Raw genomic sequence first — 13935 nt, forward strand, 5'->3', positions numbered from 1 at the left:
CCTATCCATTCTGAAGGAAATCAGCCCTGAGTGCTCACTGGAAGGACAGATCCTGAAGCTGAGGCTCCAAGACTTTGGCCACCTCATGAGAAGAGAAGACTCCCTGGAAAAGACCCTGATGTTGGGAAAGATTGAGGTCAAAAGAAGAAGAAGAAGAAGAGTTTGGATTTTATATCCCGCCTTTCACTCCCCTTCAGGAGTCTCAAAGCGGCTAACATTCTCCTTTCCCTTCCTCCCCCACAACAAACACTCTGTGAGGTGAGTGGGGCTGAGAGACTTCAGAGAAGTGTGACTGGCCCAAGATCACCCAGCAGCTGCAGGTGGAGGAGCGGAGACATGAACCCGGGTCACCAGATTAGGAGGCCACTGCTCTTAACCACCACACTATACCATTGCTGGTCTGTGTAGAGTACAGCAGGGCTGCTATCTTTGTTCTGGCAAAATGCAGGACAGGTTGATACGGTGGGTAAACGTGTTTTTATTTTTTAATTTGATGCTGAAGTGACTTCAAAGCAATCCATTACATGCTATTGCAGGAAGGCGCCTCTGGAATTTGTCACACACACATACAGTGGTACCTTGGGTTACAGACGCTTCGGGTTACAGACGCTTCAGGTTACAGACTCTGCTAACCTAGAAATAGTACCGTGGGATAAGAACTTTGCTTCAGGATAAGAACAGAAATTGGGCGGCAGCAGTGGGAGGCCCCATTAGCTAAAGTGGTACCTCAGGCTAAGAACAGTTTCAGGTTAAGAACAGACCTCCAGAACGAATTAAGTTCTTAACCCGAGGTACCACTGCATTTGCAAGTCTGCCTCTGTTTTTTAATCTGATGCTGAAGCGACTTCAAAGCAATCCATTGCAAGCTATTGCAGGATGGCGCCGCCTCTGGAATTCGTCACACGCAACCTATTTGCAAATCTGCCTCTTGTTTTGCTACCCAGATCTTAAATTCATGACCTTTCACACACCCTTTCAAACACAGGCATTCGGAGAGGATCCCTAACTTGGCAGAGAGGGGAGAGGGGTGGCTGAAGCACAGGACAAAACTGTATCAATGCAGGATGTGGCATTTCACATTGAAATACGGGACAATCCTGTATTATGGAGGACAGGTGGCGACCCCGGAGTGAGCTGGGTGCCCCAATTGTCCGACGCATCAGGCAGCAGCATCCTATGTCCCCAACTCCTCCAGAAGTGGCCTCCTTGCCTCTCTTGTTGCCTCCATGCAGTGGCGTAGCGTGGGTTGTCAGCACCCGGGGCAAGGCAAGTAATTTGTGCCCCCTAACCCGTGGATTTGCGCCCCCTAACCCTAACCCCCCAGGTGTTGCGCCCGGTGCGGCCGGCCCCCCCTGCACCCCCCACGCTACACCACTGCCTCCATCCCCTTCCTGGAGCAGGGATCCTTTCCTCCCTCCCTCCCCACCCCGGTTCCCTTGCACCCCCAAAAGGTGCTTTGCACCCACACGCTCCCTTGCCAAGAAGGCAGAAGCAGAGGCGCGTGGGACAATACCCTGCTCCTTTCCCACGGGGAGGGGGCGGAAGTGCTGCCTCTCTAGGAAGCAGCGCTCTCTCTCCGTTTCCGGCCATCCCTGCCTCCTCCTCCTCCTCCATCAATCATTTTTCTTTATTGAGGAGGAGTGGGAGGGGTTCTTGCATTCCTAGAGAGGCCACAGGCTGTCAGCTGGGGTGGGGTGGGTGTCCTCTCTTCTCACCCTTCCTCTACTCTGCCCCCCCACCACCATTTTTTGGGGGGAAAGCTGGAAAGGTGAGTGGAAAGGGGCTGGTGGTGGGGGGGTGAGGGAAGGGATACCTCTGTTCTAGAGGGAGACTTCCCTCCCCACCCCAAGGAAAAGGAGGGTGTGTGTGTAGGGATTGGGGGGGGGAAGAAGGGGGCTGGGCACTTTCCCAAAATGCGCAGGGTTGCAGGTTCAATTCCCGACCCCAACCCTCCCAGCGCAACATCTCTTGCTAAACTGGGGTGGGGTGTTCTTTGAAGCTGAGTAAGGCCCTTCACTGCCCAGGACCTAGGGTTGCCCAGGACCTTCATTCTGGCAAAATATGGGGTGGGCTGTTTGTGGGACATGTTTGGTTTTTTTGTTTTCATCTGGTGACTCTGAAGCAACCGAAATTGCAATCTAGCAGCCTAACAGGATGGGTCCCTCTGGAATTTCCCGCACACAAACATGCATTGTAAGTCTGTGCTTGGCTATCCAGAGCTTAAATGCATGACCAGAAGAGGGTTGGGCTTGATGACCCTTGGTTGTCCCTTCAAAGTCTACAATTCCATGACCTTTTACTCACCGTACCAAACACAGGCATTTGGAGAAGATCCCTAATCTGAAGAGAGAGAGAGAGAGAGAGAGAGAGAGAGAGAGAGAGAGAGAGAGAGAGAGAGAGAGAAGGCCTGAAATACAGGACAAAACTGTATCATCATAATACTACTACTAATAATAATGTTATTATTTATTCTCCAGCCACTTTATCAATTCAGGATGTAGCATTTTACACTGAAATACATGACAATCCTGTATTTTACAGGACAGGTGGCAACCGTTCTGGGACCCCTGGAACATAGCTGTCAACGTTTCCCTTTTTTTAAAGGGAAATTCCCTTATTCCGAGTAGGATTCCTCGCAAGAAAAGGGAAAAGTTGACAGCTATGCCCTGGAAGGGGGTGCTCTGCTAGACGGAGGAGTCATTAGCGGGATAGTTGGATACAGGGACGCAGGCCCAGATGCCCTGCATAGATTTATTACTTATTTATTGCATGCATTTATTTAATAATAATAATAATATAATAATAATAATATTTTTTTTCATTTGTACTCTGCTCTCCCTGGCTGGAGCTGGGCTCAGAGCGGCTAACATCATATAAATAATACAATATTTATATTGCAAAGTTCCTGACCCGAGGTACTATTTCTAGGTTAGCAGAGTCTGTAACCTGAAGCGTTTGTAACCCGAGGTGCCACTGTATGTGTGTGTGACAAATTCCAGAGGCGCCATCCTGCAATAGCTTGTAATGGATTGCTTTGAAGTCACTTCAGCATCAGATTAAAAAAAACCAACACGTTTCCCCACCGCATTGACCTGTCTTGCATTTTGCCAGAACAAAGGTGGCAGCCCTACTGTACTCTACATGGACCGGCAATGGCGTAGTGTGGTGTAGTATAGTGGTTAAGAGCGGTAGTCTCGTAATCTGGGGAACCGGGTTCGCGTCTCCGCTCCTCCACATGCAGCTGCTGGGTGATCTTGGGCTAGTCACACTTCTTTGAAGTCTCTCAGCCCCACTCACCTCACAGAGTGTTTGTTGTGGGGGAGGAAGGGAAAGGAGAATGTTAGCCGCTTTGAGACTCCTTAGGGTAGTGATAAAGCGGGATATCAAATCCAAACTCCTCCTCCTCTTCTTCATCTTCTTCTGTTATGCTTTCTTTCTCCAGGTTCCTCCATCCCCTGAGGAGATGAATGCATGCAAGGAAGTCATGCCAGAGAACTGTGGGAATGAGATCTCTCTGGGTAAGTATACCTGTGTCTTTATTTGTTATTGCTGTAGAGGCAGTCGACTTGTCCATTCTCCAGACGAATTCATGATCAGGTTGAACGGGACAAGGAAATAACCATATCTGTAGTAGTTGTGTTGCTTGCGGAATGCTTCTTCTGTGGGTTGAAATTGGCGTTGAAATTCGACTCAGTATTGATCCAGAGTAGATTCCAATGTAGATTCCAGAGTGGCTTGGGAAACTCAGCCAGATGGGCGGGGTATAAATAATAATTTTTTATTATTATTATAGTTAGCAGAGTAAAAACTTAAAACACGTTGCAGGATTCCACAAAAATAGACCAGAGGCAATTATATTTCATCCAGCAGAGCTTTTACTGCTACTAAAGGCAAATGAACATAATGGTCACAAATTCAGTACATTCAGGGTTGACCCTGTCCATAAGAAATCCAGTAGCAGCAGACTTAACTTAAACTTACAATACGTCTAAACCTCAACACGAAGCATACTATGTACAGAACACCACACCAGATGGACAAAAGATAGAATGAGAAAGTGTGAAACCCAGGCTCCTTCTGGCCTCTTATCATAGTCAGCATGACCTTGACAGAAGGAGATAAGAGAACCAGTTTGAACCACCTGCACTCAGCTTCTCTGAAGGAATAATCTTCTGCTTGCTTCTTTCACACAGAGAATCTTCCAGAAGCTTCTAGAACCCTCTTGAATTAGTTAGAATAGGAAAGATCTCTACATATCGGATCAGTACTTTCTGTACCAGGAAATGCAAACTGACAGAAATGTCTGAGGGCACCCCACGGTGACAGGATGAGTCCCAAGGATGGTGTTCTGCAGCTCCACCCACCCTCGGGTGGGAGATAGTAAGCTTGGGTGAGAGGCAGATTACTGTTGGGGACGGCACATCTGTGTGATTGACGAGTGGCCATCCATTTCAATATATTATTTTACACAGTTTGGTCACTGAGCAGTTTCATTGTGTCCTGATGTTGTTGCAGTACTTCATTAGTAGAGCGGAAGCAGTTTGGTGACTGAGGGAGGGTAATTGGAACAATTGGCTGGATCCGTGTGACAGAAGTGAGAGTTAGAATGGAATGAGTGATACTGTATGATTTGCCAGATGTAAGATGGAATTTGGCTGTGATGTGCATGTGATCATTGGGTACATGTTGTGTATTGTGAGTCAGGATGTGTGTTTGGAAGAGAGAAGGGATCCCTGAATCTTAAAATGTTTGGAAATGTGCTGCAATGTTTTTGCTTGGGGGGGGGGTTTACTTTGTTATATGACATTATAATATAATAATACATTTTGGAGTTATTTAGTAGTAGTAGTAATAGGGACGCGGGTCCCTATTACTGAATTGGGACGCGGGTGGCGCTGTGGTCTAAACCACAGAGCCTAGGACTTGCCGATCAGAAGGTCGGTGGTTCGAATCCCCGTGACGTACTGAGCTCCCATTGCTCAGTCCCTGCTCCTTCCAACCTAGCAGTTTGAAAGCATATCAAAGTGCAAGTAGATAAATATGTACCGCTCTGGCGGGAAGGTAAACGGCGTTTCCATGTGCTGCTCTGGTTCTCCAGAAGTGGCTCAGACATGCTGGCCACATGACCTGGAAGCTGTACGCCGGCTCCCTTGGCCAGTAAAGCGAGATGAGCGCTGCAACCCCACAGTCAGCCACGACTGGACCTAATGGTCAGGGGTCCCTTTACCTTTAGTAGTAATAGTAGTTGTTATTATTATTAATGGAATTTATATACCGTTTTATACCCGGGGGTCTCAGGGTGGTTCACAGAATAAAATCAATATATAAAACCACAAAATAAAAGCAACAACCTAATAGCCCCCCCAACCCCCCCCCCCACATTTTAAAAGGGCATAGGATGTAAATCAGATCAACCAAAGGCCTGGTTAAAAATGAACATTTTTGCCTGGTGCCTAAAGGTGTATAATGAAGGCACCAGGCGATCTTCTGTAGGGAGAGCATTCCACAGATGGGGAGCCACTGCAGAGAAGGCCCCATTCTCATCTTGCCACCCTCCGGACCTCTCGAGGCACACAAAGAAGGACCTCAGAAGATGATCTTAGGGACCCAGTAGGTACATATGAAAAGAGGCAGTCCTTGAGGTATTGCGGTCCTGAGATTGTATTTGTTGCTTTGTAAACCACACAGACTTTCTTAGTTTTATGTGACACACACACACACACACACACACACACGTGTATATGAAATAAATACCAAAAGAACAGCCAACGGATTCTTATTGCTCTTCTTACCTTGATTCCCTCTTTATTCTAGCAGGTGATGGACAGGAGAATTGTAGAGAACCACATCAAGTGCCACCAGAAGCATCTGTGCATGAATTGGAGGACAAGACCTTCAACCCTCAAGATGAATCAAGGAGGCAGGAAGAAAACCATACAGAGAAATGGAGAGAGAAATCCATTGTGTGTCACGCTGATGACCTCCATGAAACCCCAGTACAATATAAACACCACAAGGGGAAAAAGAGGTACGAGTGCCCTTTTTGTGGGAAAGCTTTCATTTCTAAGTCTCTCCTTGCTGTCCATTGCAGAACGCACACCGGAGAGAAGCCGTATAAATGTTCAGAGTGTGGAAAGAGCTTCCGCCAGAGCAGAAACCTTACTTCCCATCAACGGATCCACACAGGGGAGAAGCCATACAAGTGCTTGGAATGTGGAAAGAGCTTTAGTTGGAATTCAAATCTTACTTCACACCAGCGGATCCACACAGGGGAGAAGCCGTACAAGTGCTTGGAATGTGGAAAGAACTTCTGTGATAGCACACTCCTTACTAGACATCAGATAATCCACACAGGGGAGAAGCCATTTACATGCTTGGAATGTGGGAAGAGCTTCCGTCAGAGCAGGAACCTTACTTTACATCAGAGAATACACACAGGGGAGAGGCCATACAAGTGCTTGGATTGTGGGAAGAACTTCCATCGGAGAACACACCTTACTTCCCACCAACGAATCCATACAGGGGAGAAGCCATTTAAATGCTTGGAATGTGGAATGAGCTTCAGCTGGAATTCAAATTTTACTTCACATTACAGGATCCACACAGGAGAGAAACCACATAAGTGTGTGGAGTGTGGGAAGAGCTTCTGTACCACCACACAACTTGCATCACATCATAAGACTCACACCGGAGAAAAACCTTTTAAGTGTTCAGAGTGTGGAAAGAGCTTCTCAGATAGCACTCTCCTTACTAGACATCAGATAATCCACACAGGGGAGAAACCATTTAAATGCTTAGAATGTGGAAAGTGCTACAGTCAGAGGTCAAGTCTTACTTCGCATCGGAGAATACACAGAGATGCCATAAGACAGAAGCCATACAAATGTTTGGAGTGTGGGAAGTGCTTCAGTAACAGCACACAGCTTATTTTACATCAGAGAAGCCACACAGGAGAGAAACCTTACAAATGCTTGGAGTGTGGAAAGAGCTTCAGTGATGGCACACTTCTTAACAGGCATCAAATAATTCACAAAGAGGAGAAACCATATAAATGTTCAGACTGTGGTAAGAGCTTCCGTCAGAGCCGAAACCTCACTTTACATCAGAGAATCCACACAGGGGAGAAACCATATAAATGTTTGGATTGCGGGAAGAGCTTCCATCAGAGAACACACCTTACTTCCCATCAGCGAATCCACACAGGAGCAAAACCATTTAAATGTTTAGAATGTGGGAAAAGCTTCAGTTGGAATTCAAGTCTTACGTCTCATCACAGAATCCATACAGGAGAGAAACCGTACAAGTGCTCAGAGTGCGAGAAAAGCTTCTGTACAACCTCACAACTTGCATCGCATCGGAAAACACACACAGGAGAAAAACATTACAAGTGTTTGGAGTGTGGAAAGAGCTTTTGTGACAGCACACTCCTTACGAGACATCAGATCACCCACACAGGGGAGAAGCCATTTAAATGCTCAGAATGTGGAAAGAGGTACAGTCAGGTTTCAAGTCTCTCTTCTCACCGGAAAGTCCACAGAGATGCTACAGTGCAGAAACCATACAAATGCTTGGAGTGTGGAAAGAGTTTCAGCAATAGCACGCAACTTATTTTACACCAGAGAATCCACACGGAAGAGAAACCTTAGGAATGGTTTGTAGTAACACACCAGAGGATTTGCATGCGAGAGAAACTTTCTAAATGCCAGGAGTGCGGAAATTGCTCCAGAAGTAGTTGTGAGCTTAAAACCATATCAAAAGATTCACACTGCCTAGAAACAATAAGCACGTTTGGAATAGCGAGTTTCTAGTGGAATAACTCGGATACATTCGTACCTTGGTTTTTGAACAGCTTAGTTCTTGAACGTTTTGGCTCCCAAACCCAGAAGTGACTGTTCCGGTTTGCGAACTATTTTTGAAAACCGAACATCGGATGGGGCTTCCGGTGCTTCCGATTGGCTGCAGGAGCTTCCAGCAGCCAATCAGAAGCTGCGCTTTGGTTTCCGAATGTTTTGGAAGTTGACGGGACTTTCAGAACGGATTCCATTCGACTTCTAAGGTACGACTTTGAAGAATTCAGACAGGTGCTAGGTAATAATTTCTGGGAGCGCAAGGTTTTTGTAACTACCATCTGGAATGGAAAAAAATCAGAGAGGAGGAAGCGAACATGGCTGGTCTTTTGGCAAAGTTGATGGGAGAGGCCGCCTCTCCTAAATCTCGGTGGAATGGCTGCAGTTGGTGTTTCAGCAGAGAAGACTTGCAGTACCATCTCCCTCTCTCTCCTGTAGCCTGATGGTGCCTTTTCCTATCTAGCAACCCTCCCACTAAAGAAGGTGTGAATTGGACACCCCCATAGATTTTCACTTTCTTTCGCTGAGTAACAGTGTGCTTCCATGTTTCTTTTGTAGATCCCTTTTATCCCCTCCGAAGGTGCTATTCTCGCCGGCCCTACCATTGACAGGCAGGCTGTGATGGCCTGGGAATCCGATTCAGAGGCTGAACCGGAGGAATCCCAGCCTGCACAGGAGTCCCCGCCTCCAGGGCCGGCTGAACTGGGGCAGGGCCTTGGATCTGAAGTGCCTGCACCTGTGCCAGATCCTCAGGAGCAGGCACCAGGTGAATCCACTCTGGCTCCAGAGGTGGTTGAGGACTCAGTTCCTACAGGTGAGTCTCCCCCTGGGCCCAGTAACCCTTCAGCCTCTCCTGAACTGCAGAGGCTCAGGGCAGAGAGGCGAAGGGAACTGGTTTCTCCCAGGAGGAGTGCTCGCCTTAAGGCCAGGGGAGGCGGGTCTCCTGGGGGCTGGGACCGCCCCGGCCTCAGAGAAGATAAAGGTCAGTCAGCCCGGTCCCAGGTTGTGGGAGCAACGTTGTTGAGTACCTGCTCCTGCCCGGACCCAGACCTGACCCTCCAGTGTTCCTGTCCCTGCCCGGCTTCCTGCTTCGGACCTTGCCCCGCTCCTTGTGAACTGTTTCCAGGCTAGTGACCCAGGACCGGACTTTCGACTACGCCAACAGTAACCTCCCTCCCCCCCCCCCCGGGACCAGCACACAGGCCATGGGTTATTTTTGGGTGGACAGCAAACAGATGTTTTTGGTCGGGGGTGGGCAACCCTTTTCTGCCTGAGGGTTGCTCTCCTTCTGAGGTGGAGTCAGAAGCAAATGTGGGTAGAACAATTAATATAGATGTTAGCTTCTGGGTGACCCCCTAGGGCTGGGTGATATCGCTAAACATTGCGATATACTGATATATCACTATGTATGAAATAAGAATGGAGATGTGTAGAGGTATTGGGTAGCTTCCCGGTTTTATCCACGTTGTGATTTTTGCATAGCAAACACACACACACACACACACACCTTCTGAGTAGTGGCACCCGCGCTGTGGAACGCCCTCCCATCAGATGTCAAGGAAATAGACAACTATCTGACTTTTAGAAGACACCTGAAGGCAGCCCTGTTTAGGGAATTTTTTTAACGTTTTATCTCTTTATGATTATGATTATGATTATTATTAATATTTTGTTGGGAGCTGCCCAGAGTGGCTGGGGAAACCCAGCCAAATGGGTGGGGTATAAATAAATAAATCATCATCATCATCATAATCATCATCACACACACTTCATGATTCGCAATATATTGCCATATCAGAAATCATGAAACTGATATCATAACATGGACTTCAAACCCGTTTTGGATGATATGTCGCCCAGTCCTAACACACTTAATGATTCACATTATATTGCCAGATCAGAAATCATGAAACCGGTATCATTATATGGACATCAATCCGGTTTTGGAAGATATATAGCCCAGCTCTAGTGACCTGATCAATGCTTTTCTGAAGGATCTATTACTGCTGGTCGAGAAGCAGGAGGTGCAAATAAAGAGGGATGCTCAGTAGTGTGAACTGGGATAGTGACCGCCATGGAGTACTGGTTTACATGGTTGCTACAATGGACTAAATCATGCTTAAATGGCCAGTCATAGATATGCTGACTTTGTACTAACCAGTGGTGTACTTGGGCTCTCAAATTTAATTGTCACCCTGTCCAACGCTAAAATCCAGTGTCTCCCCCACTTCTTGCAATGCATTCTACAGCATTGTTGCGGCACCCTTCCATAAAACCACCTTTGTACTAAGCCACACTGAGGCATTTACTTACAGGAAAGTGAGTATGCAATTGCAGCCAAGCTAGGTGCGTGATTGGGACCCATAGAGGTATTAAGAGGATTTCTAGATTTATGCTGTAATTGTCTTCGTGTTTGCATTGTAATCTGTGTTGACCAGTGTTTGCTTAAATAAAACTGAATTCATTGCCTCCGAGTATTGGCAAGTTCCTCTGCTGTTGTCCTTTTATTGCATTCAGATGTTCGGTTCTTGCAAAAACCACGTCGCAAATATCACAAGGGACGAGAATGACACCCGTCATTGCAGACAAGAGTCTTAATGGCTGCCTCGCTCTCTGCCTTCCAGGAATCTTTCCTCAAACCATAACCTACGAAACTGGAAGTAGACTGAAGCAGGGCAGGAACTTGGGGGTGTGCCATCCATCCCCTGAGAGATGATTATTGGCTGTGAGAGTATGTGATTGCTTTTAGTTTTACATAATTTTTCTGTTTTAATTGTAGTGTTTTAGCACTGAAGTGTTTGCCTACCTGGGCTCCTTTGGGAGGGAAGTTAGAAAGGTAATCCTATTACATGTTTTTATATATGCCGGAAGCTGCCCAGAGTGGCTGGGGAAACCCATTCAGATGGGCGGAGATACAAATAATAAATTATTATTACTGTTGTACCTTGGAAGCTGAATGCCTTGGAAGTCGAACGTTTTGGCTCCTGAACGATCGGTTCCAGTTTTTTAATGGAAAGGACTTCCGGAACAGATTCCATTTGACTTCCAAGGTACAACAACATTATTATTATTATTATTTATTATTATTATTCCTCGTCATCCCTGCAAGGATGAAGATGGCAGGTCAGGATTGGATCATTCATAATAATATAATATGATCAGGTGGGATTGCTATGAGGAATTATAAAAAATATGGAGCAAGCCATTTGTGTCAGCAATTAAAACATTGCATTGACTGGGTTTGAGCCATTTTGATATGATTTCTGATCAATTCACGCCTCTGCATCTATGTCCCATTTCTCTTGCTTGACAAGTCACAGACCAGTTGCCAGTTGTTCATCAGGCATCCTGGGTCATAAAGATAGTAGGTTTCTTTGATGTAGCTATTGCTAGTTTTGTTAATCTTAAGGCCAGGGAGAGAGTTCACAAGGAGATGATGACCTCTGGGGTTTTGCTAAATCCTTTTTAGTCCTGTTTTATTTACCCCAGAATGTATGCATGCTTAAATTAGCTTTTTGTAGTTTTAACTTTAACTTTGTCCCCACGTGGGGTTTTTTAAATGCTCAGAGGAAATCTGATTGGTTCTTACGAACACTGTGTAAAAAGTTCTTTGTGAATAAAACGACCTGGGCCAAGGGGTGGGGAGAGAATTATTATTGGCATTCCTCCCAGAGTCTTGCTGGTCAAGCCTTGTGTATATTTTATTAATCAGGGTCCAATCCTTCCTTTGCTTTGGGAACGCTACAGTGCGCGCGCGCACACACACACACACACAGAGTGCAACGGCTGGAATGATGTGTATTTTATTAGCACAGGCATTTTGAAACAAGGCGATTGGAAGCAGCAACAGAAAACACAGAAAGGTATCGGCTCCTTACACAGATAACAATTCCAAACATAAATGCTCACTCTATGCACAGCTACTAACCTCCCCACCAGTCTCCAGCCCAGAACTCCAAACATGAATGAGAAGACAATTTACACTCTCAAGACCTAGTAAATACAGGGGGAACTATGCCTCATTGCTAGGGAATCTATTTGTGCTCATCAAGTGCTCTACTATCAGTGCTCATGGGTGGGTGGTCCAGGGGCCACAGCAGACAGGACAGCATCCATCTTCTTTTCAATCCGTTGCAGCGCCTCCAACATCTCGTCCTTCCATTTTCCTGTCTCGTTCTTTAACGCCTCTGTCTCGTTCTTCAGCTTCTCAATTTCTCCGCCTGTTTTTATTATTATAAAAAACGAGAATAGGAAGACATTTTATTGCTAAAGGCTACCAAGGTGGGAGCTATTGCAATGAGGAACTGTGATGTGAGGAATGCAGTCAGTTTTCCCCTTGTGGGACTTAAGAGAGATCTGTCCCACCCAAGTTACAACTCAGTGGCGCATGGGAGTTTAAGGCTGCATACACGCGTCACAGCTTTAAATGTAAGGTATGCACACAGATTTAATTCCAGGCCATGGTGAGTCTGCTGCAGTAATATAGGACGCAAGGAAAAACGGGAAATACGCTAATATTGAATGAATTTTGAAACAGATTTCCTTACGTGCTGCAGATCAGCCTGATGGTATATCCGCACTGTACTTTCTGAACCCAATTTGTTTCAACAAACTTTTCCTGCTGGATAGAAAGTTCTTTCTGCCTTAAATACACATTTTGCATTGTTTTGGGGGTAGGGATTACTCTGTTGTTGTTGTTTTTTTAAATTCCTGAGCAGTTAAAATGCTAAGTTGCAAATCAGCTTGAGATGTGCCATTGTTTTGTTTTATTTACAGACCGCTATCTCCTAAAGATATCAAAAAAGTTTACGGAAAAAATACATAAAACCGTAAGCTAAAAACATGTGTTTAAAAGACATTGATTAACCATTCCTGCAGCTGTTTAAAAGTTGGAAAAGAAGGTGCCTGCTGGATCTCTGTTGGCAGAATTTTGCACAAAACTGGACCAATTACACTAAATAATAATAATAATTTATTTATGCCCCAGTCACTCTGCGCAGAATATTAAAAACACGATAAAACATGAAACATTAAAAACTTCCCTAAACAGGGCTGCCTTCAGATGTCTTCTAAAAGTCAGAGTCATCTATCTCCTTGACATCTGATGGGAGGGCGTTCCAAAGGGTGGGTGCCATTACCCAGAAGGCCCTCTGCCTGGTTCCCTGTAGCCTCACTTCTCAGAGTGAGAGAACTGCCAGAAGGCCCTCGGAGCTGGACCTCAGTGTCCAGGCTGGACGATGGGGGTGGAGACACTCCTTCAGAAAACTATTTCTGAAAACTATTTCTAGTTGTTATTTGGTACACAAGAACATACTAAGAGCCTGTTGGATCAGGCCAATGGCCTGTCTAGTCCGGGATCCTGTTCTCACAGCAGCTGACCAAATGTCTGAATGGGAAATCAGCTAGCAGGACTCGAGCACAAGAACATCTCTCCCCTCCTCTGGTTTTCAGCAACTGCCATTCAGAAGCATGGCTGCCTTGAGCCATGACTGGTAGCCATCAATGGCCCTCTATGAATTTGTCTAATCCTCTCTTAAAGCAATCTGGGTTGTTGGCCATCACTGCCTCCTGAGGATAGTTTAACTCTGGGAAAAAGGACTTCGCTTTATCTGTCCTGAATCTCTCAATACACTCAAACCTTGGCTCCTGAACGGCTCCGTTTTTGAACGTTTCGGCTCCCAAATACCAAAAACCTGGAAGTGAATGTTCCAGTTACCAAACGTTTTTCAAAAGCCAAACGTCCGACTTGGGTTCCGCTTGAGTGCAGGAAGCTCTTGCAAGCAATCGGAAGCCATGCCTTGGTTTTCGAACGTTTCGGAAGCCGAATGGGCTTCCAGAACTGATTAAGTTCGACAACCGAAGTTTGACTGGATTAATCTTCCTTGGAAGTCTGCGAGTTCTGGTGTTATGAGCAAAGACCCTCAACAACGACTGATGATGCTCCTGCAGATGATCTCAACGACCAAGCTGGGACAAAAGGGTTCAGGTGATTCACAAATTAATAATCTATATGGTAAAGGTAAAGGACCCCTGGACGGCTAAGTCGACTATGGGGTATGGCGCTCATCTCTCTTTCAGGCCGAGGAAG

General features: G+C 46.0%; 2 protein-coding genes across 7 annotated transcripts in view; one reads left to right on the plus strand and one right to left on the minus strand.

Annotated features, from left to right (window-relative positions):
- Positions 1-1604: 1604 nt before the first annotated feature.
- LOC309364568 (uncharacterized protein) lies at positions 1605-9135 on the plus strand. Of its 6 annotated transcripts, XR_014165854.1 has the most exons (4): positions 1910-2193; positions 3443-3518; positions 5815-8462; positions 9050-9135. XR_014165854.1 is itself a non-coding variant. In XM_081902157.1 (3 exons), exons 2-3 carry the CDS (start codon positions 3464-3466, stop codon positions 7644-7646), a joined length of 1887 nt encoding a protein of 628 aa, XP_081758283.1. In that variant the 5' UTR covers positions 1605-1768; positions 3443-3463; the 3' UTR covers positions 7647-8463. The 6 variants fall into 6 exon arrangements, 5 of the variants coding, with proteins under 5 accessions (XP_081758283.1, XP_081758284.1, XP_081758281.1 ...); XM_081902157.1 differs by lacking the exons at positions 1910-2193; positions 9050-9135 and adding an exon at positions 1605-1768 and having other exon boundaries at positions 5815-8463; XM_081902158.1 differs by lacking the exons at positions 1910-2193; positions 9050-9135 and adding an exon at positions 1605-1768 and having other exon boundaries at positions 5818-8463.
- Positions 9136-11634: 2499 nt separating this feature from the next.
- The window catches only part of LOC309364361 (uncharacterized protein), a 39589-nt gene continuing 37288 nt past the window's right edge, over positions 11635-13935 (minus strand). The window contains exon 17 of the mRNA XM_081901450.1: positions 11635-12067. Coding sequence (XP_081757576.1) covers positions 11910-12067 — 158 coding nt within the window. The 3' untranslated portion in view covers positions 11635-11909. The remainder of the gene's footprint in view (positions 12068-13935) is intronic.

This window comes from Podarcis melisellensis, assembly GCF_964234715.1.
Source record: "Podarcis melisellensis genome assembly, chromosome: 2".
Lineage (NCBI taxonomy): Eukaryota > Metazoa > Chordata > Lepidosauria > Squamata > Lacertidae > Podarcis > Podarcis melisellensis.

Excerpts from the sequence above, each read along its gene's own strand:
- LOC309364568 (XM_081902155.1), top strand. The coding sequence starts at position 2,155 with ATGGGTCCCTCTGGAATTTCCCGCACACAAACATGCATT. Across the intron at positions 2,194-3,442 it reads CCCGCACACAAACATGCATT|GTTCCTCCATCCCCTGAGGA; the intron begins GTAAGTCTGTGC and ends TTCTTTCTCCAG. Across the intron at positions 3,519-5,814 it reads TGGGAATGAGATCTCTCTGG|CAGGTGATGGACAGGAGAAT; the intron begins GTAAGTATACCT and ends TCTTTATTCTAG.